The sequence below is a fragment of the Cucumis sativus genome, chromosome 6, assembly GCF_000004075.3.
Source record: "Cucumis sativus cultivar 9930 chromosome 6, Cucumber_9930_V3, whole genome shotgun sequence".
NCBI lineage: Eukaryota > Viridiplantae > Streptophyta > Magnoliopsida > Cucurbitales > Cucurbitaceae > Cucumis > Cucumis sativus.
The window spans coordinates 16539507-16564770 of NC_026660.2; the positions used below are offsets into that span (position 1 = coordinate 16539507).

General features: G+C 36.9%; 2 protein-coding genes across 15 annotated transcripts in view; both read left to right on the forward strand.

The window, feature by feature from the left end:
• Window positions 1-24429, forward strand: part of LOC116404584 (protein ENHANCED DOWNY MILDEW 2-like) — a 34244-nt gene extending 9815 nt beyond the window's left edge. For 10 of the 14 annotated variants that reach the window (XM_031887521.1, XM_031887522.1, XM_031887524.1 and 7 more), the window contains 8 exons: window positions 12236-12483; window positions 12573-12662; window positions 12748-13251; window positions 13405-13552; window positions 13635-13736; window positions 22798-22839; window positions 23905-24011; window positions 24114-24429. In XM_031887521.1, coding sequence (XP_031743381.1) covers window positions 12236-12483; window positions 12573-12662; window positions 12748-13251; window positions 13405-13552; window positions 13635-13736; window positions 22798-22839; window positions 23905-24011; window positions 24114-24189 — 1317 coding nt within the window. In that variant the 3' untranslated portion in view covers window positions 24190-24429. Of the gene's footprint in view, window positions 1-12235; window positions 12484-12572; window positions 12663-12747; window positions 13252-13404; window positions 13553-13634; window positions 13737-22797; window positions 22840-22942; window positions 23072-23198; window positions 23815-23904; window positions 24012-24113 lie in introns of those variants that run through there. The other 4 variants (XM_031887529.1, XM_031887532.1, XM_031887531.1 and 1 more) reach the window with 4 other exon arrangements.
• On the forward strand, window positions 15073-22668 carry LOC116404585 (protein phosphatase 1 regulatory subunit 7-like). Its single transcript, XM_031887536.1, has one exon. It carries the CDS (start codon window positions 17414-17416, stop codon window positions 18119-18121), a length of 708 nt encoding a protein of 235 aa, XP_031743396.1. The 5' UTR covers window positions 15073-17413; the 3' UTR covers window positions 18122-22668.
• Window positions 24430-25264: the final 835 nt, after the last annotated feature.

The window sequence follows — 25264 nt, forward strand, 5'->3', positions numbered from 1 at the left end:
TGATTTTGCTCCCTTTATTAACAGGATCTACATGTGGTAATTACTATGAATAAAAATATTATTAATTAATATAAATAAGTTGAATAAAATACTAATTTTAATTTTATTGAATTCTCTCTCTCCTCTCCTCCTTCAACCCCTCTCCATCATTGTTGTGCCGCTCACCGTTGTTGCTATTAAAGGAAAAGCCCACCAGCTCCCTTTTTCTTCCTCTTCCAACAAAAAATGTAGGAAATATGAACACAAATACAAATATAGGATAATTCAATAGGATACAAATGATATGCCAATTTTTGAAAAACTAGGATATGGATACGTTGAAGATACATTATTTTAATTAAGAGAATATCAAATATATGCAGATTTAACATAAAGATGCTAAATGTAATGCACTAATAGACATGAAGTGTCAAGTTCAGTGTTTTTAAAGGCTCAAGGCGCACTAAGGCGCATTGGTCCTCTGGAGCCTAGGCACAAGGCGCAAAAAAAGGCGTGAGCTTTTTTTGATAAGACGCACTATATATAAAAAGAAAAGAAAATATATATATACACACTCGTAGCAGAGCAACAATGTATAAAATATAAGTACCCAATATAAGTAGCCTAAACAACAAAACACAACAGAAAACTACCCAGTATTCAACAACAAGTCAACAATCAAAATAAAAGTTCATCCCTAAAGATCAAACTCATCATCACTAAATTGATCCTCGTCTTCATTCACTCCTTCGTTAGACTTATTGCCATCAGTATCTTCTTCTTCCAAATCGAAGTCATCTAAATTTACTTGTTTGCGTTGCGTGGTAGACGAGGATGAACATGAAACATTAGTCTTTGCTCTAGAGGTACTAGCTCTAGAATAGAATGATGGTTCTTTTGCTCCGACAGCTCTAGAAACATCACCCCACGTTAAAGAATCATCGTCAAATACCAACTCATCATCCTCCTCAGAATCGTCATCCAATCTTCCAATCAACCATTCGTTACTATCATCAATATCTTTTAAGGAGATGGGATCGACAATATCTTGTAGGTTGTATCGACGTTTTAATGCTGTGTTGTATTTGATGAACACTAGATCATTCAAACGACTTTGAGCAAGCCTATTTCGTTTCTTGCTATGAAGCTGAAAAATTAGAAAGTTTCATTATCAGTGAATCAACAAATTTTGATTCTCATTCTCAATGTACTTAAGGAGAGAAAAGGTAACTTGTTCAAACACACTCCAATTACGCTCGCATCCAGAAGCGCTACAAGTAAGACCTAAAATTCTCACATCAAACTTTTGCAAGCTTGGAGTTGATTGTCCAAAATTATCCCACCATTCCACTATAGGCACAAACAAAAAAATATATATTAATAGAAGAACTTGTTGCTAGTATCGTTGAGTAATCGTTTAGTTGAAATTTACCTGGAGATATTTTGTCCCTTTGTCTGATTGCTAAAGGTTGTCCGAATAATGCTTCAGCTCTCTTATACTTGCTTAGTTCTGCAAGTATTTTGTCTTGTACTTCCAATGAAGCAACCATTTTTGTTATGCATGAGTAGAGTCCATTAACTATTTCATCATCCTTCTGGATATTAGGATTCAGATAATAGAATGACAGGTTTAAATAATACCCCGCTGCATGCAGGGGACGATGCAACTGAAGCTCCCATCTTTTATCAATTATGGTGAAAATGTCCTTGTATTTTTCTTCATTATTATTAAAGGATTTAGCAATAGCTTCCTTAGCTCTATCCATGGCCTCATAAATATATCCTAGGTGGCTTCTTCTCGCCATCAACCAATCTAAGAACTCGGACTAGTGGGCCAGATACTTTAAGAGTGAAAACAATTGTAGTCCAAAAACTAGCCAACAAAATAGTCTGAACTACTCGTTTCGCTTGTTGCTCCTTACTCCATTTGCTATTCTTCCATTCATCTGAAGTAAACATCTTCCTCAGATTATTCTTTTGACGATGTATACTCGATAATGTAATGCAGGCAGTAGCAAAACGAGTCTTAGCTAGTCTAACTAACTCCTTTTGGTTAGTAAAACATCGCATCATGTTTAACAATCCAGGATGAACATATATGAAATTGCTAATCTCCATGCCTCTTTTCAATGCTTTTCGAATATTCGAGATCTTGTATACATCCTCCAACATCAAATCTAAGCAATGAGCGGTACACGGAGACCATATTAACTGTGGTCGCTTTGCTTCTAACAATCTCCCTATTAACAAAGAAAATAAGTACACATTTAACGTAGAACTCAACTAAATCTAACAAATTAAAGTTATAACTTGTAAGTAGTCTACATTCTTACCTGCCATCACATTTGCTGAGGCACTATCGGTAACTACTTGTCCAACATTCGCTTCTCCAATTCGGTCTACAAAATTATCAAATAACTCGAACATCTTCTTTCCATCTTTCACATAAGATGAAGCATCGATGGACTCAATAAACATGGTGCCTTTAGGACTGTTAACTAAAAAGTTAATTAATGTCCTATTTCTTCTATCGGTCCATCCATCAGCCATAACAGTGCATCCAACCTTGGCCCACTCTGCCATATGGTTACTCATCAACTCATTTGTTGCTTCTAATTCCTTTTTCAAACATGGAACTCTTAACTCATGATAAGATGGTGGTTTCAATCTAGGACCGAATTGCCCAATTGACTCAATCATAGGGGCAAAACTATCATATGTGCAGGCATTCAGAGGCACTCCTGCATCATAAAACCATCGAGCAATTCTTTGGATGGTGTGCTCTCTCATTTCCTTCTTGTATGCCCCATTCAATGAAGTTTGTTTTCCTTTGTCCTTTCTATTTTGAACCACAGTTTCTGGGTTAGGAGTAAAAAATGCATCCATTGGACCCTTTTGCCTTGGCTTCTTCAAGCTCGGGCCCCTTGGTGTTGTTATGTTGTTTACACTAACACTCCCTTCATCTTCATCCTCGATACCGTAATCTTCTACATCAATGTCCACAATCAGATTTCTTTGTTCTTTAATCTCTTTTTTTTTGGACATGTACTCTTTAATTTCTTCCTTCACGTGATCCGAACATTTTGTACAGGCGGTGACATTTCTGTAACCACCAGCGAGGTGTTGTTTCATTCTATATACCCCTCCTTTTGTTACTTTCGAACAAAATCCACAGACAAACGTATTTTTATCTTGGTCATTTTGCAATTGACCATATTTCCATGCCGGATTTTTTCTTGAACTTTTATCAGCCATCTATGATCTAAGTTATAAAAAAAAAAAAAAAACAGAAGCTATTTAAAACAGAAGCTGTTATAAAAAGATAAAAAAACAGAAGCTATCTATGGATGGGATGAAGCTGTTATAAATGGAGGATTGGAGGGGAGTGTGTTGTGAGAGGGATGGGATGAAGGTTGAGTTTGATGGGTTATTGAAGGAAGTTGTGGTCGAGAAGTATAAGAAGAAGAAGATGTCCAAAACTTGCACACAATAAATAAGTCAAGAGACAAAACCAATAGTCACTCAATGGGTATACCACGCTATGAAAACACAAAACGACATATGTAGTTCGTAGCCGTCAAATCAGCAAATTGATAGCTAACTTAGACCAAAACATACTAGAACCAAATGAATCTGTGACACAACAAAGTGTCACAGTAGAGTATGAAATTTAATGCAAGATGTCAAATCAACAAAGGAGAGATACTCAGAATTCGACATCTAAAAAAATAGCCCACTATGCTTAGCATGAAATATAGACTTTTGGTCAAAACTTGATTGTAGTTATCTCAATCCTCTGCTATATTTCATCTCATTCCTCTCGAGTTTCATTGGAATTGTAGGTGGAAACTTAGTTCTCGAAAATGAAAGAGAGGATCCACCTTCCATTCTCTTAGCAACCAAATTAGAGGAAATGACAATAGAGCCAAAAGATGCAATAGATAGAAAACATTTCAAGTTCGTTCATCCATATTTGTTCTTTTCACCATTCTGAGCAATCAATATGTTAAATGAAAGTAAAAGGATAAAAACTAATAATCCTTTGAAAAGCATGTACGAAATGGAAGAAGTTGTTGAGTGAAAAAAAGGAATGTGAGATTTTGAATGTGAATCTGACGAAAGACAATGAATTGATTAAGAAGTTGTTGGAGGAATCAGGCAGGGTAATTGAAGATTTAGAGAGGAAAGTGGATGTGAAAATGAAGGAGAAAGGTGAGATTGAAAAGGAAAAAAATGGGCTGGAAATGGAGGTTGAGATTTGAGAAGTTAGAGAAGGAAGTTGCTCAATTAAAACAGAGTACATTCTGTTTCAAACAGGAAAAGGAAGAGAACGGGAAGAGAATTTCTGAGCTTCAAATGAGAATTGAATAAGCTGTGGTGAAAGAAAGTGGGATGCTGATGGAGTTTGATGTTCTTGTCAAAGAGTTACAGAAGAAGGAGAAAGCAATGCAGATGTTAACTGAACAAAGAGATTCACTTGATGTGAATTTAAATCTAATCCAAGAGGAGGCAAAAAGTTTACAACGTACGATTGAGATACTCACCCGCGATAAAGCTGAAATGGAGGAGGTGAAAACTGAAGCAGAATATTATTGTCTTCTCTTTTCCTCTGTTTTTGCACCAAAAAACAGAGTAATGGCAGCCGCAGCACCAAATAGATTTGTTGACGTTTTGTGTGAAGAAGAAGGGTGGAAAAGGAAGCAAAAAGTTTTGAAGTAGAAGCAGAACGGAAGAACCGAAAAAGTAGATGAAGAGTCGTGTTGAAGAAAATTCATGCGCGGGAGGAGAAGGGTGAAGGGTTGTTTCTTCACTTTCACGTAATAGGTTTAAAAAATTTAGATAATAATAGTTTTTTATAATTAAAGCCCAGCCCATAAGTTATAAAAATAGCCCACTCCTAATTCGACTTGCGCCTTTGAGGCGCGCGCCTAATCTGGGCTTTTTAGAATTCTCCGCACTTCCTCACAAATAAGCTCCAAGTGGGCGCCTTGAGCCTAGGCGCACCTAGGCGCGCGGCTTAGTGCGCTTTTTAAAACACTGGTCTAGTTGATGACAATACTACAAAATACTTTACCAGAAGTACTATCAAAGGTATTGAAATACAATTTCTCTTAAAAAATATTGAAATACAATTGCAATGGAATAGAATAGAAAAGGTTGGCGCACCAGAGTTAGAATGACAGAGGAGAAGAAGATTAGAGAGAGAAGTACGAGGATAAATGAAAAACTTCTTCATTGAATTGTTAAAGATATTTAAGTGGGTTATTTTGTGTGACTTAGGCGGGATGGATGAAGATTAGATGATTCTAGTTTGGTCTTTTTAAATATTTTTCCTTTTAGTTTTGGGTGGGGGCAATGGGCTTTTTAAATATGCTACCTAGTTTGGATTGGGAAAGATTAGATGCCTTCTTTTTAGAAGGTCCAACGTGTCCACTTCAGAAGTGCATTTGATATTTGTTTTTTATTAAAAGCAAATATGTCAAATCACTTATCCGATATGTATATGGGAAGTATTTAGGAGTATTGATATTTGATACGTATTTGATACGATTTTTTGCTTCACATGGAGTATTCATGCTTCATAAGCAAAAAAAACCCACACCCCACTCCCCACTCCTTTCTTCTTTGAGAAAAAAAGCCCTCGCCTTGCCTTCATCAGTGAGAGGGCATCGAACTTGTACACCATTATGTACCCTTTGAAACCACCAGCACCAGCACCAGCACCCTTTTTTGACAAGAAACAAGCTTTTTCATTAAAATAATGATATGAGACTATGCTCAAAGTACAATGGAAACAACAAGCATAAAGCTGTGGATCAGGAGGTGCACCCGGGCATCTCAACTAGGTTGACACCCCATTAGTACCATCAACACCTTGAAAAGAAACTTGCAAATAACTTAATAACTTAAAAATTACAATCATTGCCAAGATTTTTTTTTTTTGAAACGAAAATAAGCCTCTTTATGAAGGATAATGAGACTAAAGCTCAAAGTACAAGAGTATTATACCAAAACCAAAAGAACTAAGGGAAAAAACAAGCTAAAACATAAACAAAGACTATAATCGGGCAACATAAATATGATGGAAACTTAAATACGAGTCCGAATCAGAAAATAAACGAGCTAATCAAAGCCACACAATACAGTACATCAGTAGAAAGCTAAGTAAAAAGCAATACTTAAACACTCTCTCAAAATTAGCCCACTCCACTCGTATAAAAAGTACTGCACATCCAAATCTTCAAGATGATAGGAGAAAATGAAAGCCAAGAAGATGCAAACAGCTGCCTCAAAGCTAACTTGCCAACACAATCCAAAGTCCAGAGGATCTGGAAGTAGTCTTCTTCCAATCCACATAAACTTGCCAGCACTGCCTTCAACTCATTACTCCAGTTATCAAAGAGAAGTCAGCTTTAGCAATGTCAGTTTTCTGAAAAAACCTTCAACCCACCTTGTAAGAAAGTCCCTGAAAATCTTTAAAGCTTCCAACTAAAATCTGGCCGACATCTTTTGAGCTCTATATGCTTTCTATGACTTCTTTAACGAAGCTGTCCATTCTAGAATCTTGAATTAGTAGTATGTCTGGACTAATTTCTTTTGAAAACTTCTAAGAATCAGCCACCATGTTTTTGTCCAAATCATCATGCAATTCAATAGCTAATCTTCAATTTTCAACCCTGAGGATATCCACCGAATGACCTGTTTTCCTTTGGATTAGGCTAAAGAGATTTCACAGGTATCCACTATGGAATGCAATTTTTAGGTATGTATTTTTCTTTTACAGTGGAGTAAAGGAAAGCTTTTCTTAATGGAAAGTAATTGAACCTCTTCAGATTGGAATAAAATACTTAAAGCCTTGTTCATATCAACTGGCATTTTATTGTAATTTCTATCTCCTCATTGTCCTCTTTCCTGTTCTTCACTGCTTACACTTGCCAATGACTCTTCATCAAAGTCTTTCGTACCTTTATGAGAAGTCTGAAAATTGCTATGTAATCCTCGCACAGAAGGAGGATTGAAAGACTCTTGGGAATTACATCCGAAATGGGAACCAGGTTTATTCAAAAAAGGTAAAGAAGCTGACCTGTTTTGATTTAGGCCAGGGACTTGGATCTTGACACAACAGCCTCAAGCAAGTCAGGGTTTGTGATTTTTGTCCAAGAATTGCTAAAAGAAGTCCTTTTCTTGGTCAAGTGTTTTCGGAAAGGCTTAACCAAATAAGAACTTCCTTGAGACATTTTAGGAATCTTGCACTTCTTGTTTCTCTTCATTCGTTGATGCAAGCAAATGTTAGCCGGAAATTTCTGAGGTATTTCGAACTCACTCGTATTGTGAGATGGAGACTGAAGAAGATCATTATTCGAGTTATCCTTGGACAATTGGAATGCTATATTCACTGTACTGTTTGATTGGTTGGAAAAAGGCAAGGAAGAGTTGGATTCCAAGGCAGAGGAAGATATGAGAACACGGCTGGAAGGTGGAAGGGTTCTTGAGTGATTAGTTAATGCTGCTGAGCTGTCTTTTGGGAGGAATAACGGAGGAACTACAACAGGCTCTCTTTTAAATTTCTTTTTCGTGCCCTTACGGATGGAAGCAGAACAATTACTTTGCAGAGAATCATTTCCATTCACATTCTCTTTCCTTGTTAAAGCTTTTTTCGTGTTCATACTAGGCTGGAAAGTAGCCCCATTTGAGCTTTCCACCATTTGAGGTTAGACCAAAGCCCAATGAATTAAATGCATAGATATCTTCTGCTGAATTCTCTCTCTTCCTTGGATACAGCCTATTAATTTCTAACGGACATATTTCATTTCCAATCAGATTGTCGGCCTCCGGCGCCGGTGAGGGTGATGAATTTGATTCAAAGCTTCTAATGGATTTCTTGAAAAGGAGGGAGCTGTTTTAGTGGATTTAAACACATCAAGTTCTTGAGGGAAGAACAAAACATTAACATCTTCATCTTCCAAAGCTTGCCTAACCCTTAGTTAATCAATAGGGTTTTTGAAAATCCTTAACAATAAGACTTCCCTTGAAAATACATGGGGGATCCATAGGCTCAATATCATCAAAATTCAAGAAAAAATTACTTCTATTAAAGTCTGTAATTTCAGTGGTAGTAGGTATAATACCACATAAATTCGGTTTAACTTGAATTCTTGCTTCGTTGCAATTGGTTAGATTAAGCGTTTCTGTGGCAATGCTTTCTAAACCCTCAAAATTCTCTCTGGTGGCTTCGAAGGTTTTTCTACACTAGTAGTCCAGAGGAAGGTTTCCAATTCTTAACCATCTGCTGCAGCCTTTCATTACCAACGGCTGGCTGTTTTTTAATCTATCCCATTTTTCGAACTTTAGGTGAAATGGCCCCATCTCCTGCCATCTCTCAGGTTCATTGATGAAATCTTCAACCAGGCCTTGATCCAAACTAATAAGAGCATTTTCATCCAATAGTGGGTTGATGATAATTCTTGTTTGGAAAAAGATTTCCAGCAGTTTTCGAATTTCTCTCCAATAATCAACGCAAAGAGTATTGTAACTATCCACAACTATTCTGATGTAGCCTAAGTAATCTCAAGGAGAAATCCTCCAAGAACCAAGATTGAGAATCTTTTATTAGAATGAATAATGTGCTTCATACAAGAGGAGAAGACTTCTATTACAAATGGGGCTAAAAAGGGAATTAATCTAGAATATTACCTAATTACCCAATTAACTCTTAGTCTTCTTACATCATTTTCAAACTTTGTTTGAATAACTTCCGAGTTATTTGTCACCCCCTGACTCTGTTTTGCTCTCTTCAAAATAGAGGAAACTTGAGAGCTTTCTCCTTCATCTTTGGTCACAGCCTGATAATCAACTTTAATGGCACTCTCTTTTTTTTCTTTTCATCATGGGTTAAGTTACCATCCGATTTAACTTTATCTGTGAAGCTTGTACTCTTAGCCTGGGCTGGATTAAAAGATGTGGCAATTTTATGTGAATACCAACTTATATACTCTGGTTTTGAAAAGGAAATTCTCCAGCATTTTGTGAAATGCCACCCACCGCTGTTTGTCTTCTCCCTAACACACTCGAATGAAGGAGTGTCCACCTGAAAATGGCCATAGGTCACACAACATAACACCCAACCCTTTTTTGCCTTGAACTTTGACAACTTCAACCTTCCTTGGTTTAACTCCCCCATTTCTGGAAGAAACAATCTGCTGGGCCTCTTAATAACACTGATAATGCTTTCAGGCACCAGCTCACATCTTTGACAAGGAAGCTATCGTCTTCTGACCAAATGCGATAATACGATTGAAGAACTTCGTAACTTACCACTTCCATTGCAGTCTCACTTCTAAGCTTCCCTGTGCAATTAAAACGAAACTCAACCACCAGACCTTTAGTGATTGGTCTGTGGGTAGAATTCACCAGGAGGCTAACGTTGTTAGACTGAAAAGTAGTCGTTGTGAGGCTACTGGAAAAAGAGAGAACCGAAAAGGGAGCAGGAGGGAGGGGGGAGGAGGGATAACAAAGAGAACTTACCTTTTATCAACTTCCAGATTTTCTGTTTCATTTGAACATTTGTTGTTTCTTCTCACTACATCAATAGAAAAGTTCTTGATCTTTGTTCCATCGCCAAGAATATTCAAAAATAGCAAAACAAGACTATGAAGTGTAGTAGAGGAAGAGAGCCATCTTATCCACGGTTGCCATCAACAATTACATGGAGATGAGAGCACTCCAGTTTAAACTAATATCTTGACTTGAATAATCAGCAGAAGCCTTGGCCCCCATTATTCTACACTCTACATCAAGTCCCCTGAATATGTTTTTGCTACCAACTCAAAAGTGATAGAGTCTAAAGAATCACTTCAGATGGTGGTTTGCCAACCCATGAGGCTTTTCTTTGAGTTCGAAGAAATGGCACGAGCTCGATCCTCATGAAATTGATGTCAACTGAGTTGATTTAATTGGAAATGATGTTAGGGTTGAAAGAGAGCTTGATTGCATCAATTGAATCAGGAGGGAGAAGGGGAAAGTGGTGATGTAAGAAGAATGTGGTTAGCTGGGTCATAGTCTTAGGTTAATTCCATTTTTTACCACCACTTGTATTAAAACTCTATAAGTGGAAGTCTTCCCCTCATGTATGGACAAATACTGAATTATCTTTTGTTCGAAAAATTCTCGTAGATTTTCTAGAAAGATCTCCTTGCTTTTGTTCAATTCATTCATTGTGTGGTGGGGAAGGGGAGAGATACTTCCTTTTGGGAAGACCATTGGATGGGGGAGAGATACTTACTTTTGGGAAGACCATTGGATGGGGGAGAGACCTCTCTGTTTCTTATTCCCTCTTTCGTATCATTTTCTTGATCACAAACACTGTTTTGTTGCTGATATTCTCGTGTGGTCTAGGAGCTCGTATTCCCTCTCTTTTGGGTTCTGTTGTGCTTTTTCCTATAGGGAAACAATAGAGGTACTTGAGGGCCACTCGTTTAGACGTGGGTGAAGTGGTTCTCCCCTAGGTCTATCTGTTTTCTTGTGCTGTGGAGGATTGAGATTCCTAGGAAAGTTAAGTTCTTTAGTTGGCAAGTTTTACACGACCGTAAAAAGAAAAAAAACAGGATGGATAGGCTTAAGAGGAAGATGCTCTCGCTTGTAGGTCCTTTCTTGTTGCATTCTTTGTAGAAAAGGGAGGGAGATCTGGACCACATTCTGGGCATTGTGAGTTTTCCAGCTTGGTTTGGAACTCTTTGTTTTAGACATTTGGCGTTAGGGGGACTTGACATAGAGATGTGTGTGCGTTGCTTGAGGAGTTCCTTCTCAACCCTGACCAGTGAGAAGGGCACTTCCTTTGGGTCATGGGGGTGTGTTCTATTTTATGGGTGGTGTGGGGTGAGCAGAACAATGGGGTTTTTAGGGGTGGGGAGAGGGTCCCCAGTGAGATTTGGTCCCTTGTACGTTATCATGTTTCTTTGTGGGCCTTGAATTCGAAGGAATTTTGTAATTATTCTATAGGTGTTATTTTGCATAGTTGGGTCCCTTTTTCTAGAGGGTTCCCTTCCTTTTAGTGGGCTGGCTTTTGGTTAGCCTCCTATTCTCTCTTTTTTTTTTCCTCATTGAAATTGGTTTTATCATCATATAAACAAAAAATACTCACCCTCAAAGTCAAGTTTATTTATTTATTTTGAAACGGAGACAAATCTTTTTTATTAATATGCACTCAAAGTACAAGAGAGTTATACAAAGAGAGTAATACAAAGTCAAGTTTATTTGTACTCTGCTTATATTTGGAAAGTTGTTAAAGATTCAATGAAACTCCTCTAAAAATAACTCATTGTAGGTATAAAATCGATTGACCATACACTTCACTACTAAAATGGCTATCCTTCACGTATTGTATGAATATTTACTATATGAATCCTGCGCAATATAGACATTGGCTCCTTTTTTTTTTGTTTTATTAATTTGTTTTTGTTTATTATAATCATAATGAACTTAGGTGAACCCTAATACCTTTCCATCTTTACATTTACACTAGAGTTTTTTCACAATCTTTTGGTTCATAATTTTGTCGACCCTTTGATTGGGTTTGAGTTGTTTGACTTTTTTTGCTAGTTTCTTGTTTGTAGGTTTGGAATCTTTGTAGTTTTAATGTAATTTATTTATTAGCATTGTGTTTGATACCTACATTTGTATACATGGGTTTATATTGTATAAGGGTAATTAGATTAGTATAGGGTTAGGGGTATAAGGGTAATTAGATACTTAGGAAGTTACTAGTAGTTATTGTGTAAGTGTGGTTACTAGTAGCTATTATGTGTGGTTACTAGGGTGGTTACATCTTGTTATAAATGGAGGGAGGGTAAGTGAGAGAGAGAGGTTATTATGTGGAGTGATTTAGGGCTTGGGTGAGAGTACTCAAGAGGGAGGTTCCAAGTGCCTTATACTTGGGTTTATCTTGTATTTTCTTATAGTTCATTATAATAAATTAATATCTTGTTCTTGTTAGCAACTTTCTAACACATTGTTAATTTTGCCAATAGCTCATATCTCCCTTTGTAATTAGATCTTTTAATGAGTATTAATAATTGCTAGGCTCTTCTTTATTAGTTTTGTGGGTGGGGGTTTCCTCAACCCTTTCCTCTTAGATGGTCCTTCTTGGCTTTTTTTGTTGAATATACATATGCTTTTCTTGTTAGAAAAAGAGATTTACTTATGATTTTAGACATCAGTCTCTGATTATTACCTAATATGAGTTACTATTGCTCTTTAGGTCTTCCAATGCGTAAATGCAACTTGTGGTTATTTTTATCATCCTAAATGTATTTCAAGATTGCTTCATCCGGAGAATAAAGTTGCCGCTGGAGACCTTGAGAAGAAGATTGCATCTGGAGAATCTTTCTCATGCCCTGTGCATAAGTGCTCTGTTTGTGCGCTCGGCGAAAATAAGAAAATATGGGAACTACAGTTTGCTGTTTGTCGACGGTGTCCAAAATCATACCACAGGAAATGCTTACCAAGGTATCCTTTGAATTTCTATATAGTGAATCAGAGTGTAATTTTTTAAGTTCTGGTGCTTAATTGGTTAAAGAATGCATTGTTTTTGTTAGGAAAATCACTTTTGAAGGTTCTGAGGATGGTGAAACCCCGACCAGGGCATGGGAAAAGCTATTACCTAATCGCATTTTGATATATTGCTTGTAAGATTGCTGTGTCAGCTGTTACTACTATTTCCTTTAATCAGTATTGGCCTATTAATGTTTTTTTTTCATTTAATTTGACCAGGGACCATGAGATTGATGAAGAAATTGAGACTCCTGCTAGAGACCATATAAAATTTCCTGGTCTTGAAGAGAGTAGGCTTCCCATTCAGAAAAGGAAACTTCCTATCAGTGATACAAGACGAGGGAAGACGATAGTTTTTCGTGGGAGTAGGGAGAATGTTGTATCAAAGAAGGGATCTATGCCAGATGACCTTCAGGGAAAATCTGCTGCAAAAGTATCCAAATCATTTGAGAGGTCCTCATCTGATGGGAAGCTTCTTGGTAAAGTGACTGCGAAATCATTGTGGAGTTCTGAGTCTAAAAATGTGAAATTGGGTAACATTTCAAGAAACTCTTTGAATCAAAAAGGAGAATCTGTCCTCATGGACATTGATAAGACGATCAAAGTGAAAAAATCCTCCTTAGTTGGCAAGTCTGCCATACCAACCAAGAGATTTGATCCAAGTAAGATTTACAAGGAGGATAGAAGTGGGATGCTCCTATTAGATGCCAATTCGGAGAGGAGGTAACTGCCATTTGTACTTCACATTTGGTTTTGATGCCCTCACCCTTAAAAAACGAATTAAGGAATGACAACAGTTATAAACTTCCCTAAAGTGCACGCTTGCATGTTTGGTAAAGTGGATTTGTTTCTAAAATATTCTTTCTTTTAACCTAGGTTAATGGACATGATGAAAATTGTTGCATCGTCAATTACTTTGGAAGACGTAATTAAGAAGCACAAAGTCCCATCTACTCATGCATATTCTTTAAAACATGTAGTGGACAAGACAATTAAGATGGGGAAGTTGGAAGGGTCAGTTGTGGTAAGAAAATTATTAACTTTTGTATCCTTAAAGTGATCTTGTGGTTTCTTATCCCTTAATGGTCTACTGTTTTGGTTGTTAGGTTGTTCGAGCTGCTCTGCGCAAGCTTGAGGAAGGATGTTGCATTGAGGATGCAGAAGCTGTTTGTGAGCCTGAAGTTCTTAACCACATATTTAAGTGGAAGGTGCTTACAATTTCTTATTGCACTGTTCTAAAGAAGTTTCTTAGGCTTTTATTTGCTCAGCTGCTTTGACGAAATTTTTGACAAAGCATGGTCTTATACTGACTAATATTTTGTGTTTTCGAAGTTTTGAACTATTTTGTGCTTTCATCTTAGACATTCGGCCCCTGCTCTCTATTTTCCTGTTTACATCTTTTTCCTTATGCTGAATCATTTGGTGGCAGATGCCTTTTCTCGTTTTAGTAGCTCTAGGATATTGTTGGGATTCTGTCATTTGTTGTTTGATAGAGAAGCAACTGACATAGTGGCTCTTGTATCCTCGAACAAGACATTTGATATTAATACGAAGGAGAAGGATTGTTTTTCTTTTGGAGCTTGAATCCTTCTAAAAGTATTTCTTGTAGTTCCCTCTTTTGGAGCTTTTGTGAAAATTTTAAGAATGTAGTTCCCTCTTTTAGAGATTTTGTAAAATTTTTCTAGAAGACTTAGCACTTCTGTTTGTGGTAAGTCAATCATGGAAGACTTCTACAGATATTTCTTTTAAAAAGGAGACAGCCTCTTTATTAATATTAATATAATAATAATGAGACAAAAGCTCATAATACAAAAGAATTATACAATGAGCATGTAAGCATGGATCGGGGGTGCACCTGGACATCTCAACTAGGTTGACACCCCCTTAACACCCTCATCATATCCAACCAAGCTAAAACCCGTAACAAAGGAGTAATGGCTAAAGGCAAAACAAACACAAAAGAAGTACAGGGAAATACAAATACAAATACAAGACTAAACATCCTTCTAAATAAAAGGCGACCAAAAACTTGCACCAAGACAAACTCGAGATCATAGGAGGAAGAACACTATGAGGAGGCTGAAAAGAGGAAGACTTTTACAGATTAGATTGGTTTTTAGAAAGATGATCCTTTTTGTAGGGCTGCTTTTTCACATTCTGTATTGGTGGGCAGAAAAAAGACTTCAATCATATCTTTTTGAATCATGACTTTGTTTGGTTAGTTTGGAGTTGTTTCTATGAGGTGTTTGACTTTCCTTTTGCTAGACACATGCTGTGTTTTAGAAAGCCTCCTAGGCGCATGCATAGTGCCTCGCCTTGCACACAAGTGCATCAGATGTGGTGCTTTCAGTGAAGCCCTACGGCCCAAAGTCCTAGGCATTGGGTTTTTTTTTTCATTATTTTAAAAAAGTAATTATTAGGGTTTTTTCCTTCCATATTAATTATAAATAATAAAATTTGCTTGGCCTAAATGGAATATTTTTTTTTCCTATGGTTACTTTTATTTTTTTTCTTTTATATTCCCAATTCAACTATCCTCTTTTTTATCTTGTATTTTTATATTATCTTGTATTATATATAGAGAGACTGCACCTTAAAAAAAAACCCACATTTTTTTAACGCCTTGCACTTAAGCCCTAAAAGACTATTGTGCTTTATTATGCCTTGAGCATTGAAAAACATTAGACACAGAGATCACGGAGATGATTGAGGAGTTTCTTCTTCATCTGTCCTCTAGGTTGTAATTTATTTGACTGGAGTTTCCTTCTTTAATTGGATTCACTTGTGTGAGCTTTGATTTTTCTTTTTTAGATTGAAAAACAAGTTGATCCTTTAGATTTTTTTTGAAAAGGAAACAACCTCATTTATTAATAAATGAACAATGAAACTAAATCTTATAGTATAAGAGGATTATACGATGAGCATTCAAACCAAGGATAAGGATGTGCATTTGAGCATCCCAGCTAAGTTGACACCCTCTTAGTATCCTTATCATATCCTACATAATAAAAAGATAGAACAACTAATAACGTCCAAGTGCAGGACTAACCACAACCAATACAACTCAAAAAGGACATAAGAAACAACTTCTAACCAGACTAGGAATTAAAAATACAGCCAGACAAAGAAAGATTCTGAAACGGTTGGAAACACCAGAGGCTGTGAGCCAAATCTGAATCATCAACAAGGAGGAAAGTTAAAAGGCCTGCCAGTTTAGTAAGATATATTGCATAGAGAAGTCTTTAAATTGTTTTCGTAGAGAGCATCACAAAGAGGCACTCAGACGTGCGCACTCGTATCTATTGAACCAAGAGGAGGCTTTATTGTGGAAGACTCGCAGATTTCTCTCAAACCACAGTTCCAACAAAATTTCCTTGACGGTATTGCACCAAAGCAAGGAGGCATTTTTTCATCATAACCGGACCAAGAAGTAACTGTCTAACATTATTCTTGCATTCTTTATCAAGGTCTCAGCTGAGATTAAAGGTGTGAAAGAGTTTACTCCTACACTTGGCAGCATATACACATTCAAACAAGTGCTGGAGTTCCGCATGAAATTTGAGATAGAATGGGCATATATGTGGCGAAATATAATGAGTGGGTAACTTCTTTTGCATAATGGATGCACAAATTGAACTCCTGAACAACATAATCGATAGAGTTATACTTACCCTCGGGCTTTTAGATTTCTGAAGGCTTTTTTCCAACTGTAGGTCCATCGGAGTGGCAAGAGACAAGTGCTTCGATAATGACTTTACTGAAAAAACCCCATTAGTTTCCATTAACCAGATTCTTTTATTCTCAATATTGGATAATCTTGTCCTTTCCAAGGAGCCCAGGAGAAGTTGAAAATTAGAGATTTCAAGCTCCTAACAATCTTCTGAAATCAAGAAACCCAGAGGAAGTGGAGGCGTTCCAATGTTCTACAACCGAGCCTTTTGGTTTAAGGGCAATTCTGTACAGCTTGGGAGTGTGGTCTTCAAAGCAATTCTATCCATTCATGGATCCAACCAAAACAAAATTTTGTCACCCTTTCCAACTTTAAAAGCTGCCACACTATCTAGAAATATTTATCCAAGGGCTTCTTAAACTTGAATTTTCTTTGCCACTTGTGTGCCACTGGAAGAGGCTACTCCCGTGAATACTACAAACCACCTTATACCATAGAGAGTTTTGTTCTGCCATGAACCTCCACCTCCACTTGGCAAGAAGAGTAATGTTTCTAAATTTCAGCTTGTCCAGCCCAAGGCCCCCATCTCCTTGGGGTTTGGAAACTAATTCCCATTTCACTAGGTGGTTCAACTTGCTACCGTTGTTCCCTTCTCAAAAGAAGTTCCTCCATGGTTCTTTCAATGGAATTAGAGATTTTTTTGGCATGAGGAATGTTTAGCAATTCCTCATGGATGCCGCTAAGGAGATCTTACTTTCCCCAATATTAATTCCGCATATAGATGACTTTTCCCAATTTATCTTTTGCCCATAACACTAAAATATTTCAAGCGTCTTTTTAACGTTTTCATGAATAACTTCATCAAACTTGGAAAATATTAAGGTGTTGTCTGCAAATTGAAGGAGGGGAACATGAACATTGTTCTTTCCTACCATGAAACCTTCATACAAACCGTTCAAGTGTAGATTTGAGATGAAACTACTAAGCACTTCGCTAACCAGAAGAAAAGAAAGAGGGAAAGGGGATCCCCTTGCTTTAACCCTCTTGAGGCTTGAATTCTTCCTCTGGGCCTCCCATTGACGAATTCTGAATACTTAGGGTTTTTAACACAATCCATGATCAATCCAGCACACAAGCAGCAGAGACAGCGGAGTTTGAAGGCGTTTTCGGAGGCAGTGTCTGTTCCTAACAGAGAAAACTAGGGTTTTCACGACTATGTCTTGCTTGGATATACAGCAAGTTCTCAATGATTACAAAACCAAAGACCCACTCACCATCACTACTCTCAAGCTCAATCAAAAGGCTCTTTCTGATATAAATGGTTTGTCCCTTTTCAAAAACTTGGAGAAGCTTGATTTGACATTCAACAATCTCACATCGCTTCAGGGGTTGGAGTCATGCACCAATTTGAAGTGGCTCTCAGTTGTACAAAACAAACTTGATAACTTAAAAGGAATTGAAGGGCTTTCTAGACTTAATGTATTAAATGCGGGAAAGAATAAGCTTCGGTCAATGGACGAAATTAGACCCCTTGTTGGCTTTTGTGCTTTGATTTTGAATGACAATGAGATTGCTTCTATTTGCAAGCTTGATCAGATGAAGAACCTGAATACTCTGGTTCTTTCTAGAAATCCAATCCACAGTATTGGAGATTCTCTGTTGAAAGTGAAATCAATGAAAAAGCTATCCCTTTCTAACTGCAAACATCAATCTATTGAATCCCTCAAGTTTTGTATCGAACTTAAAGAGCTTAGACTTGCTCACAATGAAATCAGGATGCTCCCCAATGCTTTGGCTCATAACAAGAAGTTGTTGAATTTGGATTTGGGAAATAATGTCATCATGAGATGGTCAGATTTAAAGGTATTGAGTTCATTAGGCTATCTGAGGAATATTTATGTTCGAGGGAATCCTATTGGATAAAAAGATTTGTCGACTGGTTCCAGGCTTGCGTGTATTGAATGCGAGATCAATTGATAAATGCATTAAGAATGAGAATGATAATGGGAGTGATAAAGAAGACGACACTCCAATCAGGAGCCTAGATCGTCAAAAAGAGAAAAAGGATAGAAAACTGAATGGGAATGTTGAAACACACCCGTCTGTTCAAGGCACTGATGGCAAACTTGATCATACTAATGGTGCTGATGTGGACAGGAAGTTGGAACGCAAAAAACGTAAGATGGATAAGGTCACCAGGGAGGAGAAAGTAATTCCATCTCTTGACAATAAGATAAATCTCGGTACCAATGATATTGATAAGGAAAAGAAGACTTCAAAGCAGAAAAGAACAAAAAGCAATAAGGAGCCATCTTTGCCAATACACAAGGAGACACTTACCAAGATTGAAAACCATAAGAAGAAAGCAAAGAAGGAAGGGGAAAGGCAGATTGGTGTTATTGACGACGCTGAAGTGCCATTTGAACAGCTTTTCGGAGATGATCTTATTGAAGACATGGATGCTGTTCTCCAAAAGGTTGGTGAGAAAGAAGTAGAGGAGATGATTTTAAAGCCTAACTTGGCATCATTTTCAGCTAATAGAAAGGAATCTAAAAGCCAAGATCGAGTTGGAAGGTTACAAATATCCCCAATAGTTGAAATTGGAATGGACGGAATATCAACATGGGGGGATGAGTAATTGCAATGCAAAGGCATTCAGTTACTTGGGAAAATTTGGATCAATCATGGCAGCACCGTGGTCGGACAGGTGTGGAATGCAGTAATAGAAAAAGAGAATGGGTTTTAGAAACTCATTTCAGTTGTTTGTCTTGCAATGAGCTATGAAGCGTAAGCTACTGTTGTTGGGAGACTTGACTTTTGATTTGGGGGAGTTCATGAGATGGAGGATTTTTACTTTTCTGACTTAAACAAGTGACATGCCAAAAGATTTTGTAGCTTGTTGGTACCTGAGCAAGTTCTAATTTGAAACTTACATATTTCTTCTTCAACAGCCTTAAAATAGTGCATAATTAGAACTGTTAATGCCTAAATTGAAACAGAGGTGTTTGGGGGTATATTATTTCAGTTTTTATATTATTTCTATAATAGAGTTTGCCTTGTGTCTCTTAAAAAAAAAACAACACAATCCATGATCGAAGAGATGATCCATCAATGATTGAAATTTTTCTGCTTCAAAATTCTTTCCAAGAAACCCCAATCAACTCGATCAAATGCCTCTCCAAGGTCCAGTTTGTAATCCATCCTTGCTTTTTTTGGACCTATAATACTCCACAACTTTATTTGCAATAAGTACAGGATCCAGAATTTGGCGGCCATCCAAAAAGGCACTTTGAGTGAGAGCTCTAATACTGGGCATAATTATCTTCATTCTTTCAGCAAGCACTTTTGCAATCAATTTGTACAGCAAAGTAGTGAAACTTATGGGCCGGAAATTAATTACCTTTACTGCATCTTCCTTTTTCTTGATCAAGCAAATAAATTTCTCCTTTACATGCATTTAGTTTCCCAGTCCCATAGAACTCATTGAATAATTTACAAAGATTGTCCTTGAGGAGATCCCAAAATTTGATGAAGAATTCTACTGTGAAGCTATCCGGACCTGGAGCCTCTGTTTCTTCCCATTGATTTTAATGCTGCCCTGATCTCCACCAAACTAAATTTTGAAATAAGCCTTTTATTTTGATCTGCGAAACTACAAACCAATAAAAAACGGAGGTGTGAGGAGATTTCTCATAGAGGGTGCTGTAGAAATCAAGTATTAAATGTTCAATTTCAAAGAATAAAGTGGTTGGGTTTCCTTGATTATTAACAAGCTTCGGAATTAGACTTCTTTTTTTTTTTTTTTTTCCCCCGATGAGAACGATGGAAGAAACTCATATTTTTGTTCCCCAATTTCAGCCAAGTCAACTTAGTTTTCTGGATTATATCTCTTTCCTCCCTTCTACAAAGAGCTAGAAGATCCACTCTCTTATTAACAATAAGTGATCCCCTGTGCACGTATCCGGTTGATCATATTTTTTCTCTTCTAGTGCGATGGCTTTTAATAAGGTTTCTTCATGACTTTTCTGTTTTCTTTCATAATCTGAATGCCATGATTTGAGTTGACCCTTAATGTTTTGGAGTTGAGTTGATAAGGCAAAGCCCATCCAGCCCGGAGGAGTGCTTGTGGTTAATGAATTTTCAATAAATTGGCAGCAATGCTTGTCTAGCAACCAGCTGTTGCAAAATCGAAAAGGGGAAGGCTCCCACTCGAATGCCCCTGCTTCTAATAAAAAAGGGAAGTGGTTTAAGGAGATCCTTACTTGACGAGTTACACGTGTGTTCGCAAAAGCCTTGTCCCGGTCAAAAGTAACTAAAAATCTGTCAAGCAATGATCTCAAAACTACTCTTCCTTCTCTTGACCATGTTAATTTTCTGTTCAGTAAAATAACTTCAATGAGTTTCCATTCTTCAATGAATTTATTGAATTTCCTCATTCATGCCACAAGTCATTCTACTTGCTGGAAATCGCTCCCCTTTGATTTGGTCATATTAAAATCCCCTCCCAAACACCAAGCTTCTATACAATAACCAATGAGGGAGAGCAGCTCTGACCAAATGAATTTTCCCTCTGTAATCAGTAGGTCCATAAATATTGGTTACCCAACACAACTTATTGCACATTGTTCTGCATTTAACTGACAGTGAGTGGCCCCTTTCAATACTTCAATAAAAGAAAATTTACTTTCATCTCACTTGGTTAACATTCTTCCTGATTTTCCATGAGCTTCAAGAAAGATCCATCCAGTTCCTTTTGATCTCCAAGTGGATTGAAAACAAAGTATTGACCCATTCCAATCTTGAAAGAAATATGGGAAAAAGGAAGATGACAATAGGCAGTAGCTTATAATCCTTTTCCGTGGGATATATGAGGAAGACTTGACACTGAGAATAGGCTTTTGGTTGGAAATGTGAGGAGCTATAATAAGCTGTGAGCACCTTCCACCCAACAGAGAACTTTTGCTTGTAATATCTTTGAATCCACTTGGTCAAAAGGGCCTTAGTATCTCTCCACCTGGCTGCTGTTAGCTTGCACTGCTATTTGGATTCTTGGTTGTGGCCTCTTGATCCTACTTCTGGTTTTACTGTTAGATCCCTTATAGCTGACTTAGTGGGCACGGTTGATCCATTATTGTCTGATTTTTGTTCTGTGATTTGGAAAGATAGATTTTCCTAAAACGATGAAAATTTTTCTTTAAGATCTTAGTTGGGGTGCCATCAATACTGCTGATTGTCTTCCACGTTGCATGCTTTATATGTCTATTTCTCCTTCTTGGTGTCACATGTGTTGCTGCTACGCTGAATCTTCGATCCATTTGTTTTTCCATTTTCCTCTTGCTGCCAATTTTTGGGATATTCTTTTTAGGCTTTTTGATGGTCTTATACGTGTCTTAATAACATTTTGGACACATTGGCTTCTCTTCTGGTGGGTCAACCCTTTGGTGGTACAAAGATGACACTTTGGTTGACATGCGGCGTTCTTTTGGTATCTGTGGGGTGAAAGGAATAAGTGGCTTTTTCATGATTCTTCTTGTTCAAATATTTTATGGAATTTGTTCTGTCTATTTCTTTTCCTTGGTGTAAAGCTAAGCCCCCCTCTCTCTATAGATAATCTATTTTAGTTAACAATTGGACATCCTTCTCTTCTATAAGTTCCTTTAGGTGTTTGGGGTTTTCCCCAGATTTCATTTATAAATGAAATGGTTTTTTTTACAATTGGACTTCTCTTCTGTACTGGGTATCACCCGAACCCCCTTGCAAAATTAGTTTCTTCACATTATCCCTCTTCACAAAGTGGGAGGAGGCATTTATGAATATTTTTAAAGTGAATACTTCTTTGATGTCCTGACTTATTAAAAGTGTATTGAATTTTCAGATCGCAAAGAACATGGAAGTGTTTATATGGTCCTGAGATTATAAGAGTCTTAATAATCAGGATAGGCTTCAGAATTTGATGAGGTTTAACCTTTTTGCCTGTTCATATGCAGTTTGTATATGGAAAAGGAGGACAATATTTATCACCTTTTTCCTCATTGCTTCTTTGCTTCCAAGGGAAGAAGCTTTCTGCTTAGTACCTTCAGATTTCCGCTTGTCTTTCTAATTCTAATCATATTGATGACTGGCTTTCTCAAGTGAAGTTGAAGTCCTTTGGGGTATGCTGTCGGGGCATTCCTTTAGTTGCGTTGGCTTGAAAGTAACTTTAAACTTTTTGAAGCTAAGTCTTCTGATATAACTTCTTTTGGTGGAAATTTACAACTCATCTCCTTGTGGTGGGCTCATAGTTATAGCCAATTCTTTTGCAATTATCCAATTTCTTTGCATCACAACAATTGGTCAAATTTTCTGCAATTAGTTTTTTTGGGATGGGGTTCACTTTTCACCGTCCCTAAGCTGTTTCTACTTCGCTTTTGTCTGATGATGTCTCTTATAAAACATCAATGTGTGATAGCAGAAGGAAATTGTTAGCAGCCGGTCTTTTTTGCTGTCCAGACATATGGACGTGTTTTCTCCATTATTTTTCCTGTTTAATTTTTTCTCGCTCTCATTATTTTTTCCATTTCATAGTCCTTGTAAATACTAAAATGTCTTCTGCAATGCAGATTGTTGATAGGCTTCATTGGTACATAGAGAAAGGCAATACAGTAAGTCCATTATGTTGATTTGTTTGATTTTTATTATATTGAGCAGAATTCGTTATTTATTTTTCTTAGTGCAACATTTTCTTTCAATGCATTTCATTGTTAGGAGGCTATCTGTTACCTTAAATATTCTTTAGATTCATTATGCACTCCACAATCTCGCAAAAAGTACAAGCCTCGTATGTTATCCTTTTGAACTCCTATGATTGTGAAAGTTGAGAGATGTTTACAATCATGGAACCACTCGGGGGAGGGGGGGGGGGGGGGGGGTTCATCTAACTCTTCTACAAGCAACCCTTTCAAACTCCCCACGTCCTACTTATCCTTATTTACAAAAAGAAAGGTATCGTCTATGATTGCAGGATTGAAAGATTTTAGAATAAAAAATAGAAGCCATGTTAGATATTCTCTTCGAATTGTGCTCAGGGCAGCAAGTTAATTGGGAGAAGTAAGCATTATATGGAGGCAATATTGATGAGGCTACATTGATCTCTACTTCTTCAAGGCTGAATTGGGAGGCTGGTAATTGCCTTTATATATCTTGGCTTACCTCATGGTGGTTATTCTAAACAGCAGTCTTTTTGGCAGCCTGTTATAGATAAAGTCCATTTGAAACTCGATAAATGGAAAAGGGTATAACTTGTCCAGAGGGGCCGTTTAACTTTTTTTTTTTTTAAGATAAGAAACATTTCATTGATAAATAAAATCTGTACAACATTTTCTACTCTGGGTAAAATGGTTTCTTGTTAGAAAAATCCTACTTGTTTGAAACCTTAAAAAGTGTCATCTCTCCATTGGGTACATCCAAATATAATGGTACAAATATGTGCTATAAAAAGTTTCTTTATCCTATGACCATTTTTTTCTTTAAAGATATGTAAGAAGTGACACTGAACTGTGTCCTTTGTAGCTATGATGCCCAAACAATAATCAGCTCGTTTGTATTTATATTCATCGTTATAGACCTCTTGAATTGTCTATTTACCTATATTCCTATTTAATTTCTTTGGTTTTTGTGTGATTCAACTTTATGCAACCCTCATGTATCTCTCTTTTTGTTGATGAAAGTTCTTATTTTTCACAAAAGAGAAGAATCAAACTTGTATACGTTCCTATTGCCTGGTATTTTCTGTGAATTTGACTGGTAACTGGCCAGGCGTTGAAGGGATATTTCTGTATGTGTTTCTTCTACTTGGTCATTGACTAGATGCCCTGTTTCCAATCTCCTTTTAATGCTTTTAATGTATAATTTGATGGCACTTTTTCGGGTCTTAAAGGATCAACAAAAAGAAAGGAACTGCACGGCAGAACTGCGATCAGAGCTTTATCTGGAACTTGGGAAGAACAAGTTGAAGGGACCACTCTTCAGGCTTATAAATTTGACTTCTCCTGTAGTGTTATATATGAGGTTTATTCTGGATTTGTGCTTCTGATAGAATCAAAACTTCATGATGATGTGAGCAATTTTGAACTTGAACTTTATTTACTCTCAAAGATGGTTAAAGCTTCTGTGTCCTTTGGCGGGGAGGTTCATTTGGATGCTGAACAGGTAAATATGTTAATTTTCATCATATTCATTGTTCTTCACCGTCAGAGAATTGCCTCTAATGTGATATCATCACCTTCCAAAAAAGCAGATAACCATAGCTCTTGAAAGCACTTTGCTTTCGTTATCTTATTTCTAAAAACCCATTTTGTTCCGATTGTAGATGCATTAGAAGGCCTAGGGACTAATTTCCAAACTTTGTTTCTTTCAAATTGATTTAATTCTTCTTGCATAGCTAAAATCCAAAACTCATCACATTCGGCATCTTTAAAACTTCTAGGTTCAATTTGAGACACAAAAGCAAGATTACTAAATAAATTAATAGAAGAACGAGTTTTGACACCTTGTTCGGGATTGCCAAGAATTAGATCCTTGGGATGGGATAGAGCATATCTCCACTCTTTAGGCAAGGATGAAGAACCCTCTTCTTTCTTTTCTATGATGTTCACATCTTGCATACTTGGAACAATTTCTTTGCCTTTGTCATTAACAAGTAAATCTCCAAAATCTTTTTCTAAATCATCACTACAAATAGACTCATTAGAAACATTATTCCAAGATTCATCAAATACAACATGAATAGATTCCTCAATAACTAAAGTTTTCTTATTGAAAACTCTATAAGCTTTACTAGTAGAGGAATATCCTAGAAAAATACCAACATCCGTCTTAGAATCAAATTTTCCAAGTTTTTCTTTGTTATTCAAAATAAAACATTTACAACCGAAAACTTTGAAATACCCAATATTTGGAATTTTACCATGCCAAAGTTCATAAGGAGTTTTATCTAAAGAGGGTCTAACTAAAACTCTATTTGAAACATAGCAAGCGGTGTGAACGGCTTCCGTCCAAAAATATTTAGGTAAACCATACTCATTCAAC